The sequence below is a fragment of the Borostomias antarcticus genome (assembly GCF_949987555.1).
Source record: "Borostomias antarcticus genome assembly, chromosome: 7".
In the NCBI taxonomy this organism is placed as follows: Eukaryota; Metazoa; Chordata; class Actinopteri; order Stomiiformes; family Stomiidae; genus Borostomias; species Borostomias antarcticus.
Genome location: NC_140240.1, coordinates 1,833,086 through 1,850,684, shown reverse-complemented (window position 1 = coordinate 1,850,684; position 17,599 = coordinate 1,833,086). Strand labels below are relative to the sequence as shown.

The following is a 17,599-nucleotide window of genomic DNA, read 5'->3' as shown; positions in this document are numbered from 1 at the left end:
AGGAAGGAGCCAGTCTTTCAGTTTCTGACTGAACCACCTTTCCATTCAGGAGCGGTTTCCCCAGACACGGCTGATCCCAGGTCAGGACTAAGAATTACTTTTGAAGGAGGTTCGATATTGAAGTTGCATTTAGTGAAGGATTAGTCTTTAGTGAAGGATTAGTCTTAATCTATGTCCAGGAAGTCTGTCTCTAGTTGTTTAATAAATCCAGCCTGTATCCCTTTGGCCAGACAGTTGTTCTCATGTTCAGTTTGTTGTGCCTACGAGAGCGGCTGTGGCTCGGGAGGTAGAGTAGGTCGCCCAATAATCGTAGGGTCGTCGGTTTGAATCCCGGCTCGTCCTGTCTACACGTCAAATCGTCCTTGGGAAAGAGACTAAAGCTCAAATTGCTCCCAATGAGCAGGCTAGTACCTTGGCTTGCATGACATAACCCGTTGGATAGAAGTACATTTAGACTGTGTTCAAAGCCAGACAGACCACAGAAAGTAGTCTGTGTGTAACTAATGGTTCTGCTAGTAGTCTTTAGTTTCTGTCTCATTAGGATATTCTGCACACGAGTATTGTGGCACGTTTTGTACTCCCTCCTGGCCTAGATCAGTGTGTGAAGACATGTGATCCTGACATTGTTGTGGTTTGGTAATGAAATGTTAGTGATACTTACATATTGTCCAGGCTGTACTTTCACTGAAACTGGCCTATATCTCATAAATAAAATACCCCCTACTCTACACACACACACACACACACACACACACACACACACCTGACTAATGTCTCACTCCAGGTTTCGGACGATGTCTGTTGCGCAATACAAACCCATCCATTGTTAGGTGCCATACCATGGTTTGTTGTGGATACTGGGTTGCCAGGGACAACTCAGATAAGTTAAGGTTTAAAGGTCGTTTTGTTTCATGCTTTAGTGAACTTGACGTTAAGATGTAAGGATTTCAAACCAGACATTGCAAGATTGCCCCAGGAAATTTCCAACGTTTGATACAGGGTTAGGTTATGTATTGTAAATGTACTGTATTTGCCATCATGCATGATGAAGTTGTACAATAGACCTAGATGTTAATTATTATACTCTTGATCATGCATGATGAAATTAAGTAACATACCTAGATCTTAGTCTATATCTAAGATTTAATACCTTCATGTGATAGAGTTTCTGTTTCTCTGACTGCCATTTGGGGAGAGAGTTGTAAGGAATGTCCTCTGCCTACACACACACACACACACACACACACACACACACACATACACACTATCTCTTTTCCACTGAGTTTTGCATAGCTCCGTTGCACAGGCTTGAAACCAATATGCACCTCATGAGCCAGGGTTTAAGGTTTGGCCTGAGTTTCCCACTGAAATATGAAAGCTATGTGAGGCGCAAATATGGCCGTGCTAAATACTGTCTTTCTAAGAAGCAGATAGGACGTCTCTCATTGGGAACTTGGAATGCGTCTCGGTGGCTTAGACTAAAGTATGGAGATCATATGGTTTGCAGACAGAAGTATTTCATTTTCATCACAGAGATGTCACAAGTGTTCCCTCACTCACTCACTCACTCACTCACTCACTCACTCACTCACTCACTCACTCACTCACTCACTCACTCACACACACACACACACACACACACACACACACACACACACACAACACACCCTAGCCCTATATTGTATCTCCTTTGTCAGTACAGAGCCAGCTGCTCTGTTAACTTTCATGTCAAAGTCCATTTCATTGTTGCCTTGTGTGTATATTCGTCGGGCAGTGATGATGTAACGCAAGCAAGGTGCACTTCAATAGACGCAGATAGCCAGAAAAGAACATGGCCGATACACCCTTCCGCTCCGATGCCTGTGATATCGCCATTAGTTTAACCCTCACCCTACAGATGACCTGTTTAAACAGTCACAACCTGTCAAAGGTAGGAGGCTTGATGAATGCCTTGCCTCTCCGGAGGGCCCTCCCTGCCAGACAAATGATTGTTTTAGAGGCTTATCAGCTTTCTGAGAATACTTAATGTGCGTTTGTACGTCAAGGTATGTTGGTCTATAATCCAGTCTTCTTTAATTGTCGCTTTAGATCAATAGCTAAGTACAGTATGAAATGATCCTGGCACCCCAAACCCTAGCCCTTATGTGCTCCGGGCAGGCCCCAGTCTGTAGTCAGATGATGATGATATGCTCTGATTCACACAATGACAGCATAGCTGCCTGGGTAATGTTCACTTGTCCCACAGTCAGGGAACACAGGCAGAAGTGTGAGTCTCGACTTGCCTGCTTGATATCTGAGCGTGTGTGTGTGTGTGTGTGTGTGTGCGTGTGTGCGTGTGTGCGTGTGTGCGTGTGTGTGTGTGTGTGTGTGTGGTGACATGTCTGAGAAAAACAAGACAAAGTCAGACGGCAGGTGCACATGGATCAATGACCTCATTGGGGGGTTGTGGGCGGGGTGCGTGGCTGAGCGTCTCTTTATAGAGAAAGTACTGGCATTGAATGCTGCTCTGTCACCACTCATCAGCCATGACCAGGCCATCAGCTATGACCAGGCCATCAGCTATGACCAGGCCATCGGCTATGACCAGGCTGTCAGCCATGACCAGGCCATCGGCTACGACCAGGCCATCGGCTACGACCAGGCCATCGGCTATGACCAGAACGTTGACTATGACCAGGCTGTTAGCTATGACCAGGCTGTTAGCTATGACCAGGCTGTTAGCTATGACCAGGCTGTTAGCTATGACCAGGCTGTTAGCTATGACCAGGCCATCAGCGCTGATGGGAGGAATGTTTTCAAGGCATTACTTTTAGCAGACACCATCTATGTTGATATTGAGGAGCAAGCATGAAGTTGAGGAGGTTAAGTGTCTCCACTGTAAATTCTTCAGTTTGATTGACAGTTGGTGTCATCTACAGTGCAAGTCTGGTCCTGGTGAGTTTCCCCGCATGACCAAATAGTTTGATGATGTCACTATGCTGCAGTGTTTACTCTCTGGCCGAGTAGTTAGTCGGGGTTGAACAGTGTTAGTCTGGGTTGAACAGTGTTAGTCTGGGTTGAACCGTGTTAGTCTGGGTTGAACAGTGTTAGTCTGGGTAGAACAGTGTTAGTCTGGGTTGAACAGTGTTAGTCTGGGTTGAACCGTGTTAGTCTGGGTTGAACAGTGTTAGTCTGGGTAGAACAGTGTTAGTCTGGGTTGAACAGTGTTAGTCTGGGTTGAACAGTGTTAGTCTGGGTAGAACAGTGTTAGTCTGGGTTGAACTGTGTTAGTCTGGGTTGAACTGTGTTAGTCTGGGTTGAACAGTGTTAGTCTGGGTAGAACAGTGTTAGTCTGGGTTGAACAGTGTTAGTCTGGGTAGAACAGTGTTAGTCTGGGTAGAACAGTGTTAGTCTGGGTTGAACAGTGTTAGTCTGGGTTGAACAGTGTTAGTCTGGGTTGGACAGTGTTAGTCTGGGTTGAACCGTGTTAGTCTGGGTTGAACAGTGTTAGTCTGGGTAGAACAGTGTTAGTCTGGGTTGAACAGTGTTAGTCTGGGTTGGACAGTGTTAGTCTGGGTTGAACCGTGTTAGTCTGGGTTGAACAGTTAGTCTGGGTTGAACAGTGTTAGTCTGGGTTGAACAGTGTTAGTCTGGGTTGAACAGTGTTAGTCTGGGTTGAACCGTGTTAGTCTGGGTTGAACAGTTAGTCTGGGTTGAACAGTGTTAGTCTGGGTTGAACAGTGTTAGTCGGGGTAGAACAGTGTAAGTCTGGGTTGAACAGTGTTAGTCTGGGTTGAACAGTGTTAGTCTGGGTTGAACAGTGTTAGTCTGGGTTGAACTGTGTTAGTCTGGGTAGAACAGTGTTAGTCTGGGTAGAACAGTGTTAGTCTGGGTTGAACAGTGTTAGTCTGGGTAGAACAGTGTTAGTCGGGGTTGAACAGTTAGTCTGGGTTGAACCATGTTAGTCTGGGTTGAACTGTGTTAGTCTGGGTTGAACAGTGTAAGTCTGGGTTGAACAGTGTTAGTCTGGGTTGAACAGTGTTAGTCTGGGTTGAAGACCCTTTTATTGTTGGTAAACAATTAAGTGTGTGCGCACATTTTTGGAACAAAAGAATGAACTACGGATGTGCAACACTCGTTGCCACCAGGTGCATCAATCAAATGCATCGATTCTATTGGCCGGTGTCATTACAGCGATGCGTGCGCAATTCTGAAACAGGATGAAGACGTTGCACAGAAAAGGGTTTAGTGTCAGACGGGGCTGAACTCTCATCTCTGCAGGGTGACACATTGTGGGAGTGAAGTGATTTCAGTTGAAATGAGTGACGATGCCTGAAGAAGGTCACCGAAAACATAGTTAATTAAAATTGGATTTGTTGAGCAAACAGGCGGTGTGCGAGTGTTCTTGTTTCCTCATAGTACCTACTCCACCTACGCACCTGTCACTGAGATCTGACTCATGTGCGCCAACGACTGTCAATTATCTATAGGAAGTTAAATAGTTAATCGTTACATTGATGTATATGGTAAATAATGTTGGTTAATAATGTTTGTAATGCAAGTGTGTGTGTGTGTGTCTTCCAGCTGTTCCAGTAGGAGACAGAGATGGAAGCGGGTCCTTTCAGCAGGAGGTCGTGGGTGACGCAGTCTTTACGTGTCACCGCCAAAGAGATGTCATTGGTCAGCACACGGGGAAAGACCAACGCCATCGCAGAACGTTTCTCCAAGTCAGTAACATCCGGAAAACTCTTCTCTGTTCCAATGCACACTTGTGGGATACAGGCCGTTTATGATGAACTCAAATAACAAACTAACCTTATGATAATATAAAATCTACACAGAAATATCGGTGAAACCAAACTGAAAACCTTCAACACAACTCTGGAAACTTTACAGAAAATAAAATGAATCTGAAAATGAAAATCATAAACAAACTGAAATTTAAAAAAAAAAAAAACCATGGGAAAACACAACTATGACAACCCTGGCTTCCATTTAGCAGATTTTAAAAGGCTCAGTGAGCAGAAAAGTCATGATCAAATAAAAATAAAAAAAATAAAAAATAACAATGGGAAAACACAACTATGACAACCCTGGCTTCCATTTAGCCGATTGTAAAAGGCTCAGTGAACAGAAAAATCTCGAACAAGATCAAAGGCCACATTCTCATTAACCATATCTAGCATTTACGCAACTCGACTCAGTTACCAGTCATAAGAAGGCCCGCGGTTCAGCTCCTCATATGCAATCTGGATATTCCAGTTCAGTGTCTTTAACACTGAGAAAAACAATGAGGAAAAGAGAGAGAGGGAGTGGACGAATGGAGCTTTCTGGAAGATGAAGCATGATTGGTAACAATGCTGTATGGAGAGATGATAATCGTGGTGTCAGACTGTTAAGGAATATTTATCGCCTGGAGTCGGCCTTGCCAATGAATCTGTTTTTAGTTAGTCCTGTGTGCAGCTTTACTTGTCCAGCAGGGGTCAGTGTTGCTTCTCTTTCATTCCCCTAGGTACCAGCGAGCAGCTGAGGAGTCAAATGCAGAGAAGAAGAAAGCGGTGAGTATCTTATCAGCTCCCCGAACTGGCATCAAGACTGTAAGCCCCACCCCCCTAAAAACACACGCTGTAGGGCCAGCTTACCTCACCCAAATCCTAACTTGAACATTTATCCCCAAGATCAGTCTTCAGGGGCAGCTTTTACCTACTCTTCAAACAGGGGGTGCCACCCATGGAGTTAAACATGTTAGAGACAAATTAACAAGATAAATGATGTGATTATGAAGCTGCCCTCATGGTGTAGATGGTGCTAACTGAAGTGTGTCTGCCTGGATGGGTTTACACCCCCACCGCTGCGCTCTCTCTCTCATACTTCTTCCTTCCTACCCCCTGTGGAGAATAGGGCTCAGTCTTCTTCATGTTTATAACCTGAGTTCATTAAGATGGCTTTCCAAGAGTTCTACCTCCCAACCAGACTCATACTGCATCTATTCAGGTCAGAAAGAATTACTCTCTCCCCCCTCTCCCTCTCTCTCTCTCTCTCTCTCTCCCTCTCTCCCTCTCTCTCTCTCCCCCTCTCCCTCTCTCTCTCCCTCTCCCTCTCTCTCCCTCTCTCTCTCTCTCTCTCTCCCCCTCTCCCTCCCTCCCTCTCTCCCCCTCTCTCTCTCTCTCTCTCTCCCTCTCTCCCTCCCTCCATGTCCACAAACTAGCCTCGTCTCAACACTTATTGGCCACATATTGCGATGGACAGTCCAGCTCATAGTGCTACCTCAGAAGTGTAATCCTCTATAATCCCTTCTGCTGCTGTCAGAGTTCGTTGTCTTTGTCAGTGGGTCAGAGGAGCGATACGGGACTGGAGAATGGAATAAGTGATCAGTCAGGGTCATGCAGGAGTCTAAGGTAAACCTATGTGTGTTAGATGTATGGACAGCCATGTAGCTGAGGTGTTTAGAATCAGACCGTGTGTTGTCATGCAGAATAAAGGGTCCCTTCAGTCATGGGGCGGAGCCATACTCTCATTGGCTCGGTTGCTTTTCAGAAGGTATGTGAAAAATGGCTCTGTGACTTGTTTTCACCATCTGACTATCGTCATTATGATGACACGTTGTTGTCATGAGATATCTCTGTGGCTGGTGTGCGTGTGCACGCGCGTGAGTGTGTGTGTGTGTGTGTGTGTGTGTATGGCTGAGAAGGACTGGAACTATCATGTGTAGGAGCCATTATAAGACCTTCTAGGACACACAGAGTCAACCAGGGAGGTGAAGGTTACTTAAAGAGACAGTATTTGAAAAGAAACACGAGTCACCTAATGTAAAGATTGGTTTTCATGTCACTTAATACTTACACACAACTCTTAAGTGAAGTAGAAACCATTCAACAATATGCAACGCTTAAGTTCCATGCATGGTTAGGCAATATTTTTTGACAAAATCACACATTTAAAGGTGAAAGGTGCTATACAAATGAAGTTTTATATTATTATTATTATTATTATTATTATAAGTTCCTGTGTTTGGGGGGAAAAAATGATTTTGAGTTAAAAAAAAAAAAACTGAAGTGAGGACTCCGTCAATGAAGAGTTAAACTTTTTCCTAAATGTATAATTTCCTGCTTTCTGGTTTCCTGGCTATTTTTTTTCTCTCTTCTGTCCTGGTCTTGGTGGGGGGTGGGCTAGTTCCTACAAGCTAGGAGTTTTTTTTTTTCTAACTGCTAACATCTGGGCGAGCTCTATCAGTTCCTCTCAGCAAACCGACCCGGGGAAGGAGTCCAGCCAACAGAAGCTCTTCCTCGCCGCTGTCCGCTAGTCCACCGCTCGCCTCTCCTCAAAGGTTTCTCTACTTCTCTTTTCAAAAAGCAAGGGAACAAACTTTTCATTGTTCTGTCCTTTTCCTGTAACTCCAGCTGGTCTGACAAAGAGGGGGATTGTGTGTCTTTGTTTTCTGTCAGCTTTGGGTGTCTCTTTCTTCTGTGGCGTTTGGTCCTTCCTCTGTCCTCCTTGTCCATATGTGAGTTTGTCTCTAACAAAATCTCTCTGAAACATATCGTGATTTGCAGGTTGGGTTTGTCTGGCGTTGCTTGGTCACTGTGTGAAGTAAAACCAGGGTTTCACAGCAGTAGTTTCACAGTTTGTATGGACAGACTACTTCATCTGCTGAACCATCACCTCAAGTTGAAGGGAGAAGTCAGGTTGGTTCTTTGTTCAGGAGTTTTGGATGTTTATTTGTATCATATCATTAAACACGTCGGTGTGAATGTGAATAGATGGTTGACCTGGTTTCCTGTTTGCTCACATGACTGTAGCCCAGTGAGATCTCATGAAAGGAACAGTCAGATCGCCACATAGAAGAACTTTTATTTGTTACGTAGTTAGCGAAGTCCGTCTCAATACTGTAGAGCTCCATACACCTTTCTGAACTTCCTGGTAGGGTGTGGTCAGTTTGAGTTCCCAGTTTCCATATCTGATTAGAGAAGATGGAACCTACACTAAGTGGACTACAGCCTTCTTGGGCTTCTTGCTCCACGGTGTCGTCGGTGTAAAAAGGTGAAGTTGCCACAGAATGGAATGCAGTTGAGAAAGAGGTCTCCATGTTCAGTCCTGCTCTCTGTCTGGAGGGTTGGGGTTCGTCTCCGTGTTCAGTCCTGCTCTCTGTCTGGAGGGTTGGGGTTCGTCTCCATGTTCAGTCCTGCTCTCTGTCTGGAGGGTTGGGGTTCGTCTCCATGTTCAGTCCTGCTCTCTGTCTGGAGGGTCGGGGTTCGTCTCCATGTTCAGTCCTGCTCTCTGTCTGGAGGGTCGGGGTTCGTCTCCGTGTTCAGTCCTGCTCCCTGTCTGGAGGGTCGGGGTTCGTCTCCGTGTTCAGTCCTGCTCCCTGTCTGGAGGGTCGGGGTTCGTCTCCGTGTTCAGTCCTGCTCCCTGTCTGGAGGGTCGGGGTTCGTCTCCGTGTTCAGTCCTGCTCCCTGTCTGGAGGGTCGGGGTTTGTCTCCGTGTTCAGTCCTGCTCCCTGTCTGGAGGGTCGGGGTTCGTCTCCGTGTTCAGTCCTGCTCCCTGTCTGGAGGGTCGGGGTTCGTCTCTGTGTTCAGTCCTGCTCTCTGTCTGGAGGGTTGGGGTTAAGTCTTAACGCTGCTGTTGTGGCACTCTCGTGTGCAGCTGACCGTGGCTGAGGGGAAACCAGTGGACACAGCTCCTCTCTCCTGGACTAGCTCTGGGAACAGCTGTTCATCCAATCAATCTCTCTTCCACGTCAGTAGCCAGCTCTCTCTACCCAACCTCTTCACTGGAGGATGGAAACATATTTTTCCCTGTTGACAGTATTATGAGCTATTTGAGTTTCCAGCTATTTTCCTACAGCATCTGATAATGTATTAATGTATTAAATAGTATTATGCATGGATGACTGGAGAACTTGTTCCAGTACAGTTGCTGCGCTCACTCTGAACGGACAGTATGTAAATCTAGGACATCTGGTGGATGACTGGCGTGTTGAGTCATGATTCCGTTTGCTTACAGTGAGTTTTGCCTTCCCGGGTGATTTGAGGTTTCGACCGCTCTCGTGGCTGAGCGCGTACTCATCCCTCCTCTCTCATCCCTTCTCTCTCATCCCCCCAGCCTCCCGCCCTGCGCTCCGGGAACCTGAGCGTCCTAAAGAAACGCTGGGAGCAGACGGGACCGCCTCTCCAGGACAGACCCCCCGTACCCCTGACCTCCAGCCAACCGCGCACCCGCCTCACCCCTCCCCTTACCCTGCCCAAACCCACCGCCGAGCACCGGCCCCCGAGCAAGTCCCCCGGACCCCGGAGCGCCCAGGGAGGTCAAGGCACCGCCAACTACTTCCGGTATCCCCCAGCAGCAGCGCGACCGGCCGAGGGAGGAGAGACGAGGGCGATGGAGAGAGAGGGAGGAGAGACGAGAGCGATGGAGAGAGAGGGAGGAGAGAACAGAGAGATGGAGAGAGAGGGAGGAGAGAACAGAGAGGTGGAGAGGGAGGAGCGGAGGCCGAGCGACGGAGGAGAAGAGGAGGAGGAGCAGATGCAGGCGGAGGAGAAGGTGGTGTGCAGCCCCTGCACCCCGATCGAGAAACCCAGCGTGCCTCTCAACAGCCTGAAGATGATGTTCGAGAAGGGGGAGAGCCCCATGGGCAAGGTACATACGCACACACACACACACACACACACACACACACACACACGTTGTGACCTCGGGGCCTGTTGTGGGGTTAGGGTTAGGGTTAACATCAGACTACAGCTTTCCTTTGTAGTTCAGTCATGCTAACAGTCACCTGCTGCTGTACCTGATGATCTCATGTCTCAGTGCACATCACCAAGTACAGACAAAACACCCGTTTACCTAGACCCTAACACACACACGCACACACACACACACACACACACACACACACACACACATACACACACACATTTTCATTCTTTATTCAGGTCTGCTTTTTCAAAATCCATTGCAGGGGCCTAAAAATAATTCCATTGCTGTCATGTTGTTGGGTCGTTTAACATGTAACATTTACATGCTACATGCACATAAATACACATGCATACAAACGTGATGGTATAATATACATAATAGTGATGTACAGTAAGCATACAGAAAATACCACTAACACCAGGGGAGTTACAGGTACACAAAACATATTCACTCTCTCTCTCTCTCTCTCTCTCTCTCTCTCACAAACACACACACTCTCTCACACACACACACACACACACACACACACACACACACACACACACACACACACACACACACACAGTCTGTTAGTCAGTAGTCAGGTTATTGAATAATGTCAGAACTGCAGTAACACACACAGGAAGGAGGTTGTTCCAAGGCTGCTTAGATATTAGCAGAGATCAGTCATCTTCTAGAGGGCATGTTAACAACCCTTAACCCTCTACCCAACACTACCCTCTACCCAACACAACCCTCTACTCAACACAACCCTCTACCCAACACAACCCTCTACCCAACACAACCCTCTACCCAACACTACCCTCTACCCAACCCAACCCTCTACTCAACACTACCCTCTACCCAACACAACCCTCTACCCAACACTACCCTCTACCCAACACAACCCTCTACCCAACACACCCAACACAACCCTCTACCCAACACAACCCTCTACTCAACACTACCCTCTACCCAACACAACCCTCTACCCAACACAACCCTCTACCCAACACAACCCTCTACCCAACACTACCCTCTACCCAACACAACCCTCTACCCAACACAACCCTCTACCCAACACTACCCTCTACCCAACACAACCCTCTACCCAACACAACCCTCTACCCAACACAACCCTCTACCCAACCCAACCCTCTACTCAACACTACCCTCTACCCAACACAACCCTCTACCCAACACTACCCTCTACCCAACACAACCCTCTACCCAACACTACCCTCTACCCAACACTACCCTCTACCCAACACAACCCTCTACCCAACACAACCCTCTACCCAACACAACCCTCTACCCAACACTACCCTCTACCCAACACTACCCTCTACCCAGCCCTAACCCTCTACCCAACACAACCCTCTACCCAACACTACCCTCTACCCAACACAACCCTCTACCCAACACAACCCTCTACCCAACACTACCCTCTACCCAACCCAACCCTCTACTCAACACTACCCTCTACCCAACACAACCCTCTACCCAACACTACCCTCTACCCAACACAACCCTCTACCCAACACACCCAACACAACCCTCTACCCAACACAACCCTCTACTCAACACTACCCTCTACCCAACACAACCCTCTACCAACACAACCCTCTACCCAACACAACCCTCTACCCAACACAACCCTCTACCCAACACTACCCTCTACCCAACACAACCCTCTACCCAACACAACCCTCTACCCAACACAACCCTCTACCCAACACTACCCTCTACCCAACACAACCCTCTACCCAACACAACCCTCTACCCAACACTACCCTCTACCCAACACAACCCTCTACCCAACACAACCCTCTACCCAACACAACCCTCTACCCAACCCAACCCTCTACTCAACACTACCCTCTACCCAACACAACCCTCTACCCAACACTACCCTCTACCCAACACAACCCTCTACCCAACACTACCCTCTACCCAACACAACCCTCTACCCAACACAACCCTCTACCCAACACAACCCTCTACTCAACACTACCCTCTACCCAACACAACCCTCTACCCAACACAACCCTCTACCCAACACAACCCTCTACCCAACACAACCCTCTACCCAACACTACCCTCTACCCAACACTACCCTCTACCCAACACAACCCTCTACCCAACACTACCCTCTACCCAACACTACCCTCTACCCAACACAACCCTCTACCCAACACTACCCTCTACCCAACACAACCCTCTACCCAACACTACCCTCTACCCAACACTACCCTCTACCCAACACAACCCTCTACCCAACACAACCCTCTACCCAACACTACCCTCTACCCAACACAACCCTCTACCCAACACAACCCTCTACCCAACACTACCCTCTACCCAACACAACCCTCTACCCAACACAACCCTCTACCCAACACAACCCTCTACCCAACACTACCCTCTACCCAACACTACCCTCTACCCAACACTACCCTCTACCCAACACTACCATCTACCCAACACTACCCTCTACCCAACACTACCCTCTACCCAACACTACCCTCTACCCAACACTACCCTCTACTCAACACAACCCTCTACCCAACACAACCCTCTACCCAACACTACCCTCTACCCAACACTACCCTCTACTCAACACTACCCTCTACCCAACACAACCATCTACCCAACACAACCCTCTACTCAACACTACCCTCTACCCAACACAACCATCTACCCAACACAACCATCTACCCAACACAACCCTCTACTCAACACTACCCTCTACCCAACACAACCATCTACCCAACACAACCCTCTACCCAACACTACCCTCTACCCAACACAACCCTCTACCCAACACTACCCTCTACCCAACACTACCCTCTACCCAACACAACCCTCTACTCAACACAACCCTCTACCCAACACAACCATCTACTCAACACAACCCTCTACCCAACACAACCCTCTACCCAACACAACCCTCTACCCAACACAACCCTCTACCCAACACTACCCTCTACCCAACACAACCCTCTACCCAACACAACCCTCTACCCAACACTACCCTCTACCCAACACAACCCTCTACCCAACACTACCCTCTACTCAACACTACCCTCTACCCAACACAACCATCTACCCAACTCAACCATCTACCCAACACAACCCTCTACTCAACACTACCCTCTACCCAACACAACCATCTACCCAACACAACCATCTACCCAACACTACCCTCTACCCAACACTACCCTCTACCCAACACAACCCTCTACCCAACACAACCCTCTACCCAACACAACCCTCTACCCAACACAACCCTCTACCCAACACAACCCTCTACCCAACACTACCCTCTACCCAACACAACCCTCTACCCAACACAACCCTCTACCCAACACAACCCTCTACCCAACACTACCCTCTACCCAACACAACCCTCTACCCAACACTACCCTCTACCCAACACTACCCTCTACCCAACACAACCCTCTACCCAACACAACCCTCTACCCAACACAACCCTCTACCCAACACAACCCTCTACCCAACACTACCCTCTACCCAACACAACCCTCTACCCAACACTACCCTCTACCCAACACAACCCTCTACCCAACACAACCCTCTACCCAACACAACCCTCTACCCAACACTACCCTCTACCCAACACAACCCTCTACCCAACACAACCCTCTACCCAACACAACCCTCTACCCAACACTACCCTCTACCCAACACTACCCTCTACCCAACACTACCCTCTACCCAACACAACCCTCTACCCAACACTACCCTCTACCCAACACTACCCTCTACCCAACACTACCCTCTACCCAACACTACCCTCTACTCAACACTACCCTCTACCCAACACAACCCTCTACCCAACACAACCCTCTACCCAACACTACCCTCTACCCAACACTACCCTCTACCCAACACTACCCTCTACCCAACACAACCCTCTACCCAACACAACCCTCTACCCAACACAACCCTCTACCCAACACAACCCTCTACCCAACACTACCCTCTACCCAACACAACCCTCTACCCAACACAACCCTCTACCCAACACAACCCTCTACCCAACACTACCCTCTACCCAACACAACCCTCTACCCAACACTACCCTCTACCCAACACTACCCTCTACCCAACACAACCCTCTACCCAACACAACCCTCTACCCAACACTACCCTCTACCCAACACAACCCTCTACCCAACACAACGTCCTCACTCACCACTGCCCCCTTGCCCCCTTCTCCCTGCCTGCCGTTCTCCCCCCGCCCCCCTGTAAGCCCCCCCCCCCCCAGCCCTGTCCCGTCAGACCCAGTCCTCCCTCAGCAGCCATCTCTCTGGGCATGCCCCCCCCGTCCCCCCCCAGCCCTGTCCCGTCAGACCTAGTCCCTCAGCAGCCGTCTCTCTGGGATGCCACCCCCGTCCCGCCCCCCAGGGCCTGGAATGTTCTGGCATTCCTCCTCGTCTTTCTCTTCAAAGGACCCACCTCTGGAATTCTACCCCTCTCTCCCTCCTCCCTCTCTCCCTCTCTCCCTCCTCCCTGTCCTTCCTCGCGTCTCTCTCTCTCTCCTCCCTCTCTCCCTCTCTCCCTCCTCCCTCCTCTCTCTCTCCCTCCTCCCTCCTTCTTGTCCTTCCTCTCTTCTCTCTCTCTCTCCCTCCTCCCTGTCCTTCCTCTCTACTCTCTCTCTCTCTTCTCTCTCTCTCTTCTCTCTCTCTCTCTCTCTCTCTCTTCTCTCTCTCTCTCTCTTCTCTCTTTCTCTCTCTCTCTCTCTCTCTCTCTGTGTTGTCACTCTTCCTCGGTGAGGTATTCAGTGACCTCACCTCTTACAGTATCTATCTGAGACAGTATTAACTTCTGCCTCTCCTCGTTTTTTTATGGTTTCTTCTTTCAATTATTCTTGTTTCATGTAAGTGTGGTGTGATTTGGGGTGTGACTCCAGGACAATAAAACCTTGTATTTATGTGTTTCTAGAAGGTCTCGTGGGGAGGGGGAGGGGCTGACAGGACTGAGAGCTCAGGAGGACGTGTGTAAATGTGCCTTTTGTGTTCATCTCTTCCTTGTTGAGCATTCATGAGCATTTCCACAGCAGAACCCTCCCCCTCCCCCAGGGGGAGAACAGTGCTGGGTTAGGGGGGAGAACAGGAGAACAGTGCTGGTGTTAGGGGGGAGAACAGGAGAACAGTGCTGGGTTAGGGGGGAGAACAGTGCTGGGTTAGGGGGGAGAACAGTGCTGGGTTAGGGGGGAGAACAGTGCTGGGTTAGGGGGGAGAACAGGAGAACAGTGCTGGGTTAGGGGGGAGAACAGTGCTGGGTTAGGGGGGAGAACAGGAGAACAGTGCTGGGTTAGGGGGGAGAACAGTGCTGGGTTAGGGGGGAGAACAGGAGAACAGTGCTGGGTTAGGGGGGAGAACAGTGCTGGGTTAGGGGGGGGGCAGTGCTGGGTTAGGGGGGAGAACAGGAGAACAGTGCTGGGTTAGGGGGGAGAACAGGAGAACAGTGCTGGGTTAGGGGGGGGAACAGTGCTGGGTTAGGGGGGAGAACAGTGCTGGGTTAGGGGGGAGAACAGTGCTGGGTTAGGGGGGAGAACAGTGCTGGGTTAGGGGGGAGAACAGGAGAACAGTGCTGGGTTAGGGGGGAGAACAGTGCTGGGTTAGGGGGGAGAACAGTGCTGGGTTAGGGGGAGAACAGGAGAACAGTGCTGGGTTAGGGGGGAGAACAGTGCTGGGTTAGGTGGGAGAACAGTGCTGGGTTAGGGGGGGGAACAGTGCTGGGTTAGTGGGGAGAACAGTGCTGGGTTAGGGGGGAGAACAGTGCTGGGTTAGGGGGGAGAACAGGAGAACAGTGCTGGGTTAGGGGGGAGAACAGTGCTGGGTTAGGGGGGAGAACAGGAGAACAGTGCTGGGTTAGGGGGGAGAACAGTGCTGGGTTAGGGGGGGGAACAGTGCTGGGTTAGGGGGGAGAACAGGAGAACAGTGCTGGGTTAGGGGGGAGAACAGGAGAACAGTGCTGGGTTAGGGGGGAGAACAGGAGAACAGTGCTGGGTTAGGGGGGAGAACAGTGCTGGGTTAGGGGGGAGAACAGTGTTGGGTTAGGGGGGAGAACAGTGCTGGGTTAGGGGGGAGAACAGGAGAACAGTGCTGGGTTAGGGGGGAGAACAGTGCTGGGTTAGGGGGGGGAACAGGAGAACAGTGCTGGGTTAGGGGGGAGAACAGGAGAACAGTGCTGGGTTAGGGGGGAGAACAGGAGAACAGTGCTGGGTTAGGGGGGGGAACAGTGCTGGGTTAGGGGGGGAGAACAGTGCTGGGTTAGGGGGAGAACAGTGCTGGTTTAGGGGAGAGAACAGTGCTGGGTTAGGGGGGAGAACAGTGCTGGGTTAGGGGGGAGAACAGGAGAACAGTGCTGGGTTAGGGGGGAGAACAGTGCTGGGTTAGGGGGGGGAACAGTGCTGGGTTAGGGGGGAGAACAGTGCTGGGTTAGGGGGGGAGAACAGTGCTGGGTTAGGGGGGAGAACAGTGCTGGGTTAGGGGGGGAACAGGAGAACAGTGCTGGGTTAGGGGGGAGAACAGTGCTGGGTTAGGGGGGAGAACAGTGCTGGGTTAGGGGGGGAGAACAGTGCTGGGTTAGGAGGGAGAACAGTGCTGGGTTAGGGGGGGGAACAGTGCTGGGTTAGGGGGGAGAACAGTGCTGGGTTAGGGGGGGAGAACAGTGCTGGGTTAGGGGGGGGAACAGTGCTGGGTTAGGGGGGAGAACAGTGCTGGGTTGGGGAGGGGAACAGTGCTGGGTTAGGGGGGAGAACAGTGCTGGGTTAGGGGGGGGGACAGTGCTGGGTTAGGGGGGGGAACAGTGCTGGGTTAGGGGGGAGAACAGTGCTGGGTTAGGGGGGAGAACAGTGCTGGGTTAGGGGGGATAACAGTGCTGGGTTGGGGAGGGGAACAGTGCTGGGTTAGGGGGGGGGACAGTGCTGGGTTAGGGGGGGGAACAGTGCTGGGTTAGGGGGAGAACAGTGCTGGGTTAGGGGGGGTTAGGGGGGGGAACAGTGCTGGGTTAGGGGGGGGAACAGTGCTGGGTTAGGGGGGGGGGGACAGTGCTGGGTTAGGGGGGAGAACAGTGCTGGGTTAGGGGGGGGAACAGGAGAACAGTGCTGGGTTAGGGGGGGGAACAGTGCTGGGTTAGGGGGGAGAACAGTGCTGGGTTAGGGGGGGGGGGACAGTGCTGGGTTAGGGGGGAGAACAGTGCTGGGTTAGGGGGGAGAACAGTGCTGGGTTAGGGGGGAGAACAGTGCTGGGTTAGGGGGGAGGACAGTGCTGGGTTAGGGGGGGGAACAGGAGAACAGTGCTGGGTTAGGGGGGAGAACAGTGCTGGGTTAGGGGGGGGAACAGTGCTGGGTTAGGGGGGGGAACAGTGCTGGGTTAGGGGGGAGGACAGTGCTGGGTTAGGGGGGGGAACAGTGCTGGGTTAGGGGGGAGGACAGTGCTGGGTTAGGGGGGGGAACAGTGCTGGGTTAGGGGGGGGGGCAGTGCTGGGTTAGGGGGGAGAACAGGAGAACAGTGCTGGGTTAGGGGGGGGACAGTGCTGGGTTAGGGGGGGGAACAGGAGAACAGTGCTGGGTTAGGGGGGGGACAGTGCTGGGTTAGGGGGGGGAACAGTGCTGGGTTAGGGGGGAGAACAGTGCTGGGTTAGGGGGGGGACAGTGCTGGGTTAGGGGGGAGAACAGTGCTGGGTTAGGGGGGGGGGGACAGTGCTGGGTTAGGGGGGAGAACAGGAGAACAGTGCTGGGTTAGGGGGGAGAACAGTGCTGGGTTAGGGGGGAGAACAGGAGAACAGTGCTGGGTTAGGGGGGGGAACAGTGCTGGGTTAGGGGGGAGAACAGTGCTGGGTTGGGGAGGGGAACAGTGCTGGGTTAGGGGGGGGGACAGTGCTGGGTTAGGGGGGGGAACAGTGCTGGGTTAGG

At 50.7% G+C, this 17,599-nt stretch overlaps 1 protein-coding gene across 4 annotated transcripts in view; it reads left to right on the top strand.

Annotated features, from left to right (window-relative positions):
- LOC311310997 (LIM domain and actin-binding protein 1-like) overlaps positions 1-17,599 on the top strand; it is a 33,861-nt gene that overhangs the window by 3,640 nt on the left and 12,622 nt on the right. For 2 of the 4 annotated variants that reach the window (XM_084440609.1, XM_084440608.1), the window contains exons 2-4: positions 4,564-4,706; positions 5,492-5,537; positions 9,082-9,615. In XM_084440609.1, coding sequence (XP_084296735.1) covers positions 4,585-4,706; positions 5,492-5,537; positions 9,082-9,615 — 702 coding nt within the window. In that variant the 5' untranslated portion in view covers positions 4,564-4,584. Of the gene's footprint in view, positions 81-1,800; positions 1,931-4,563; positions 4,707-5,491; positions 5,538-9,081; positions 9,616-17,599 lie in introns of those variants that run through there. The other 2 variants (XM_084440607.1, XM_084440606.1) reach the window with 2 other exon arrangements.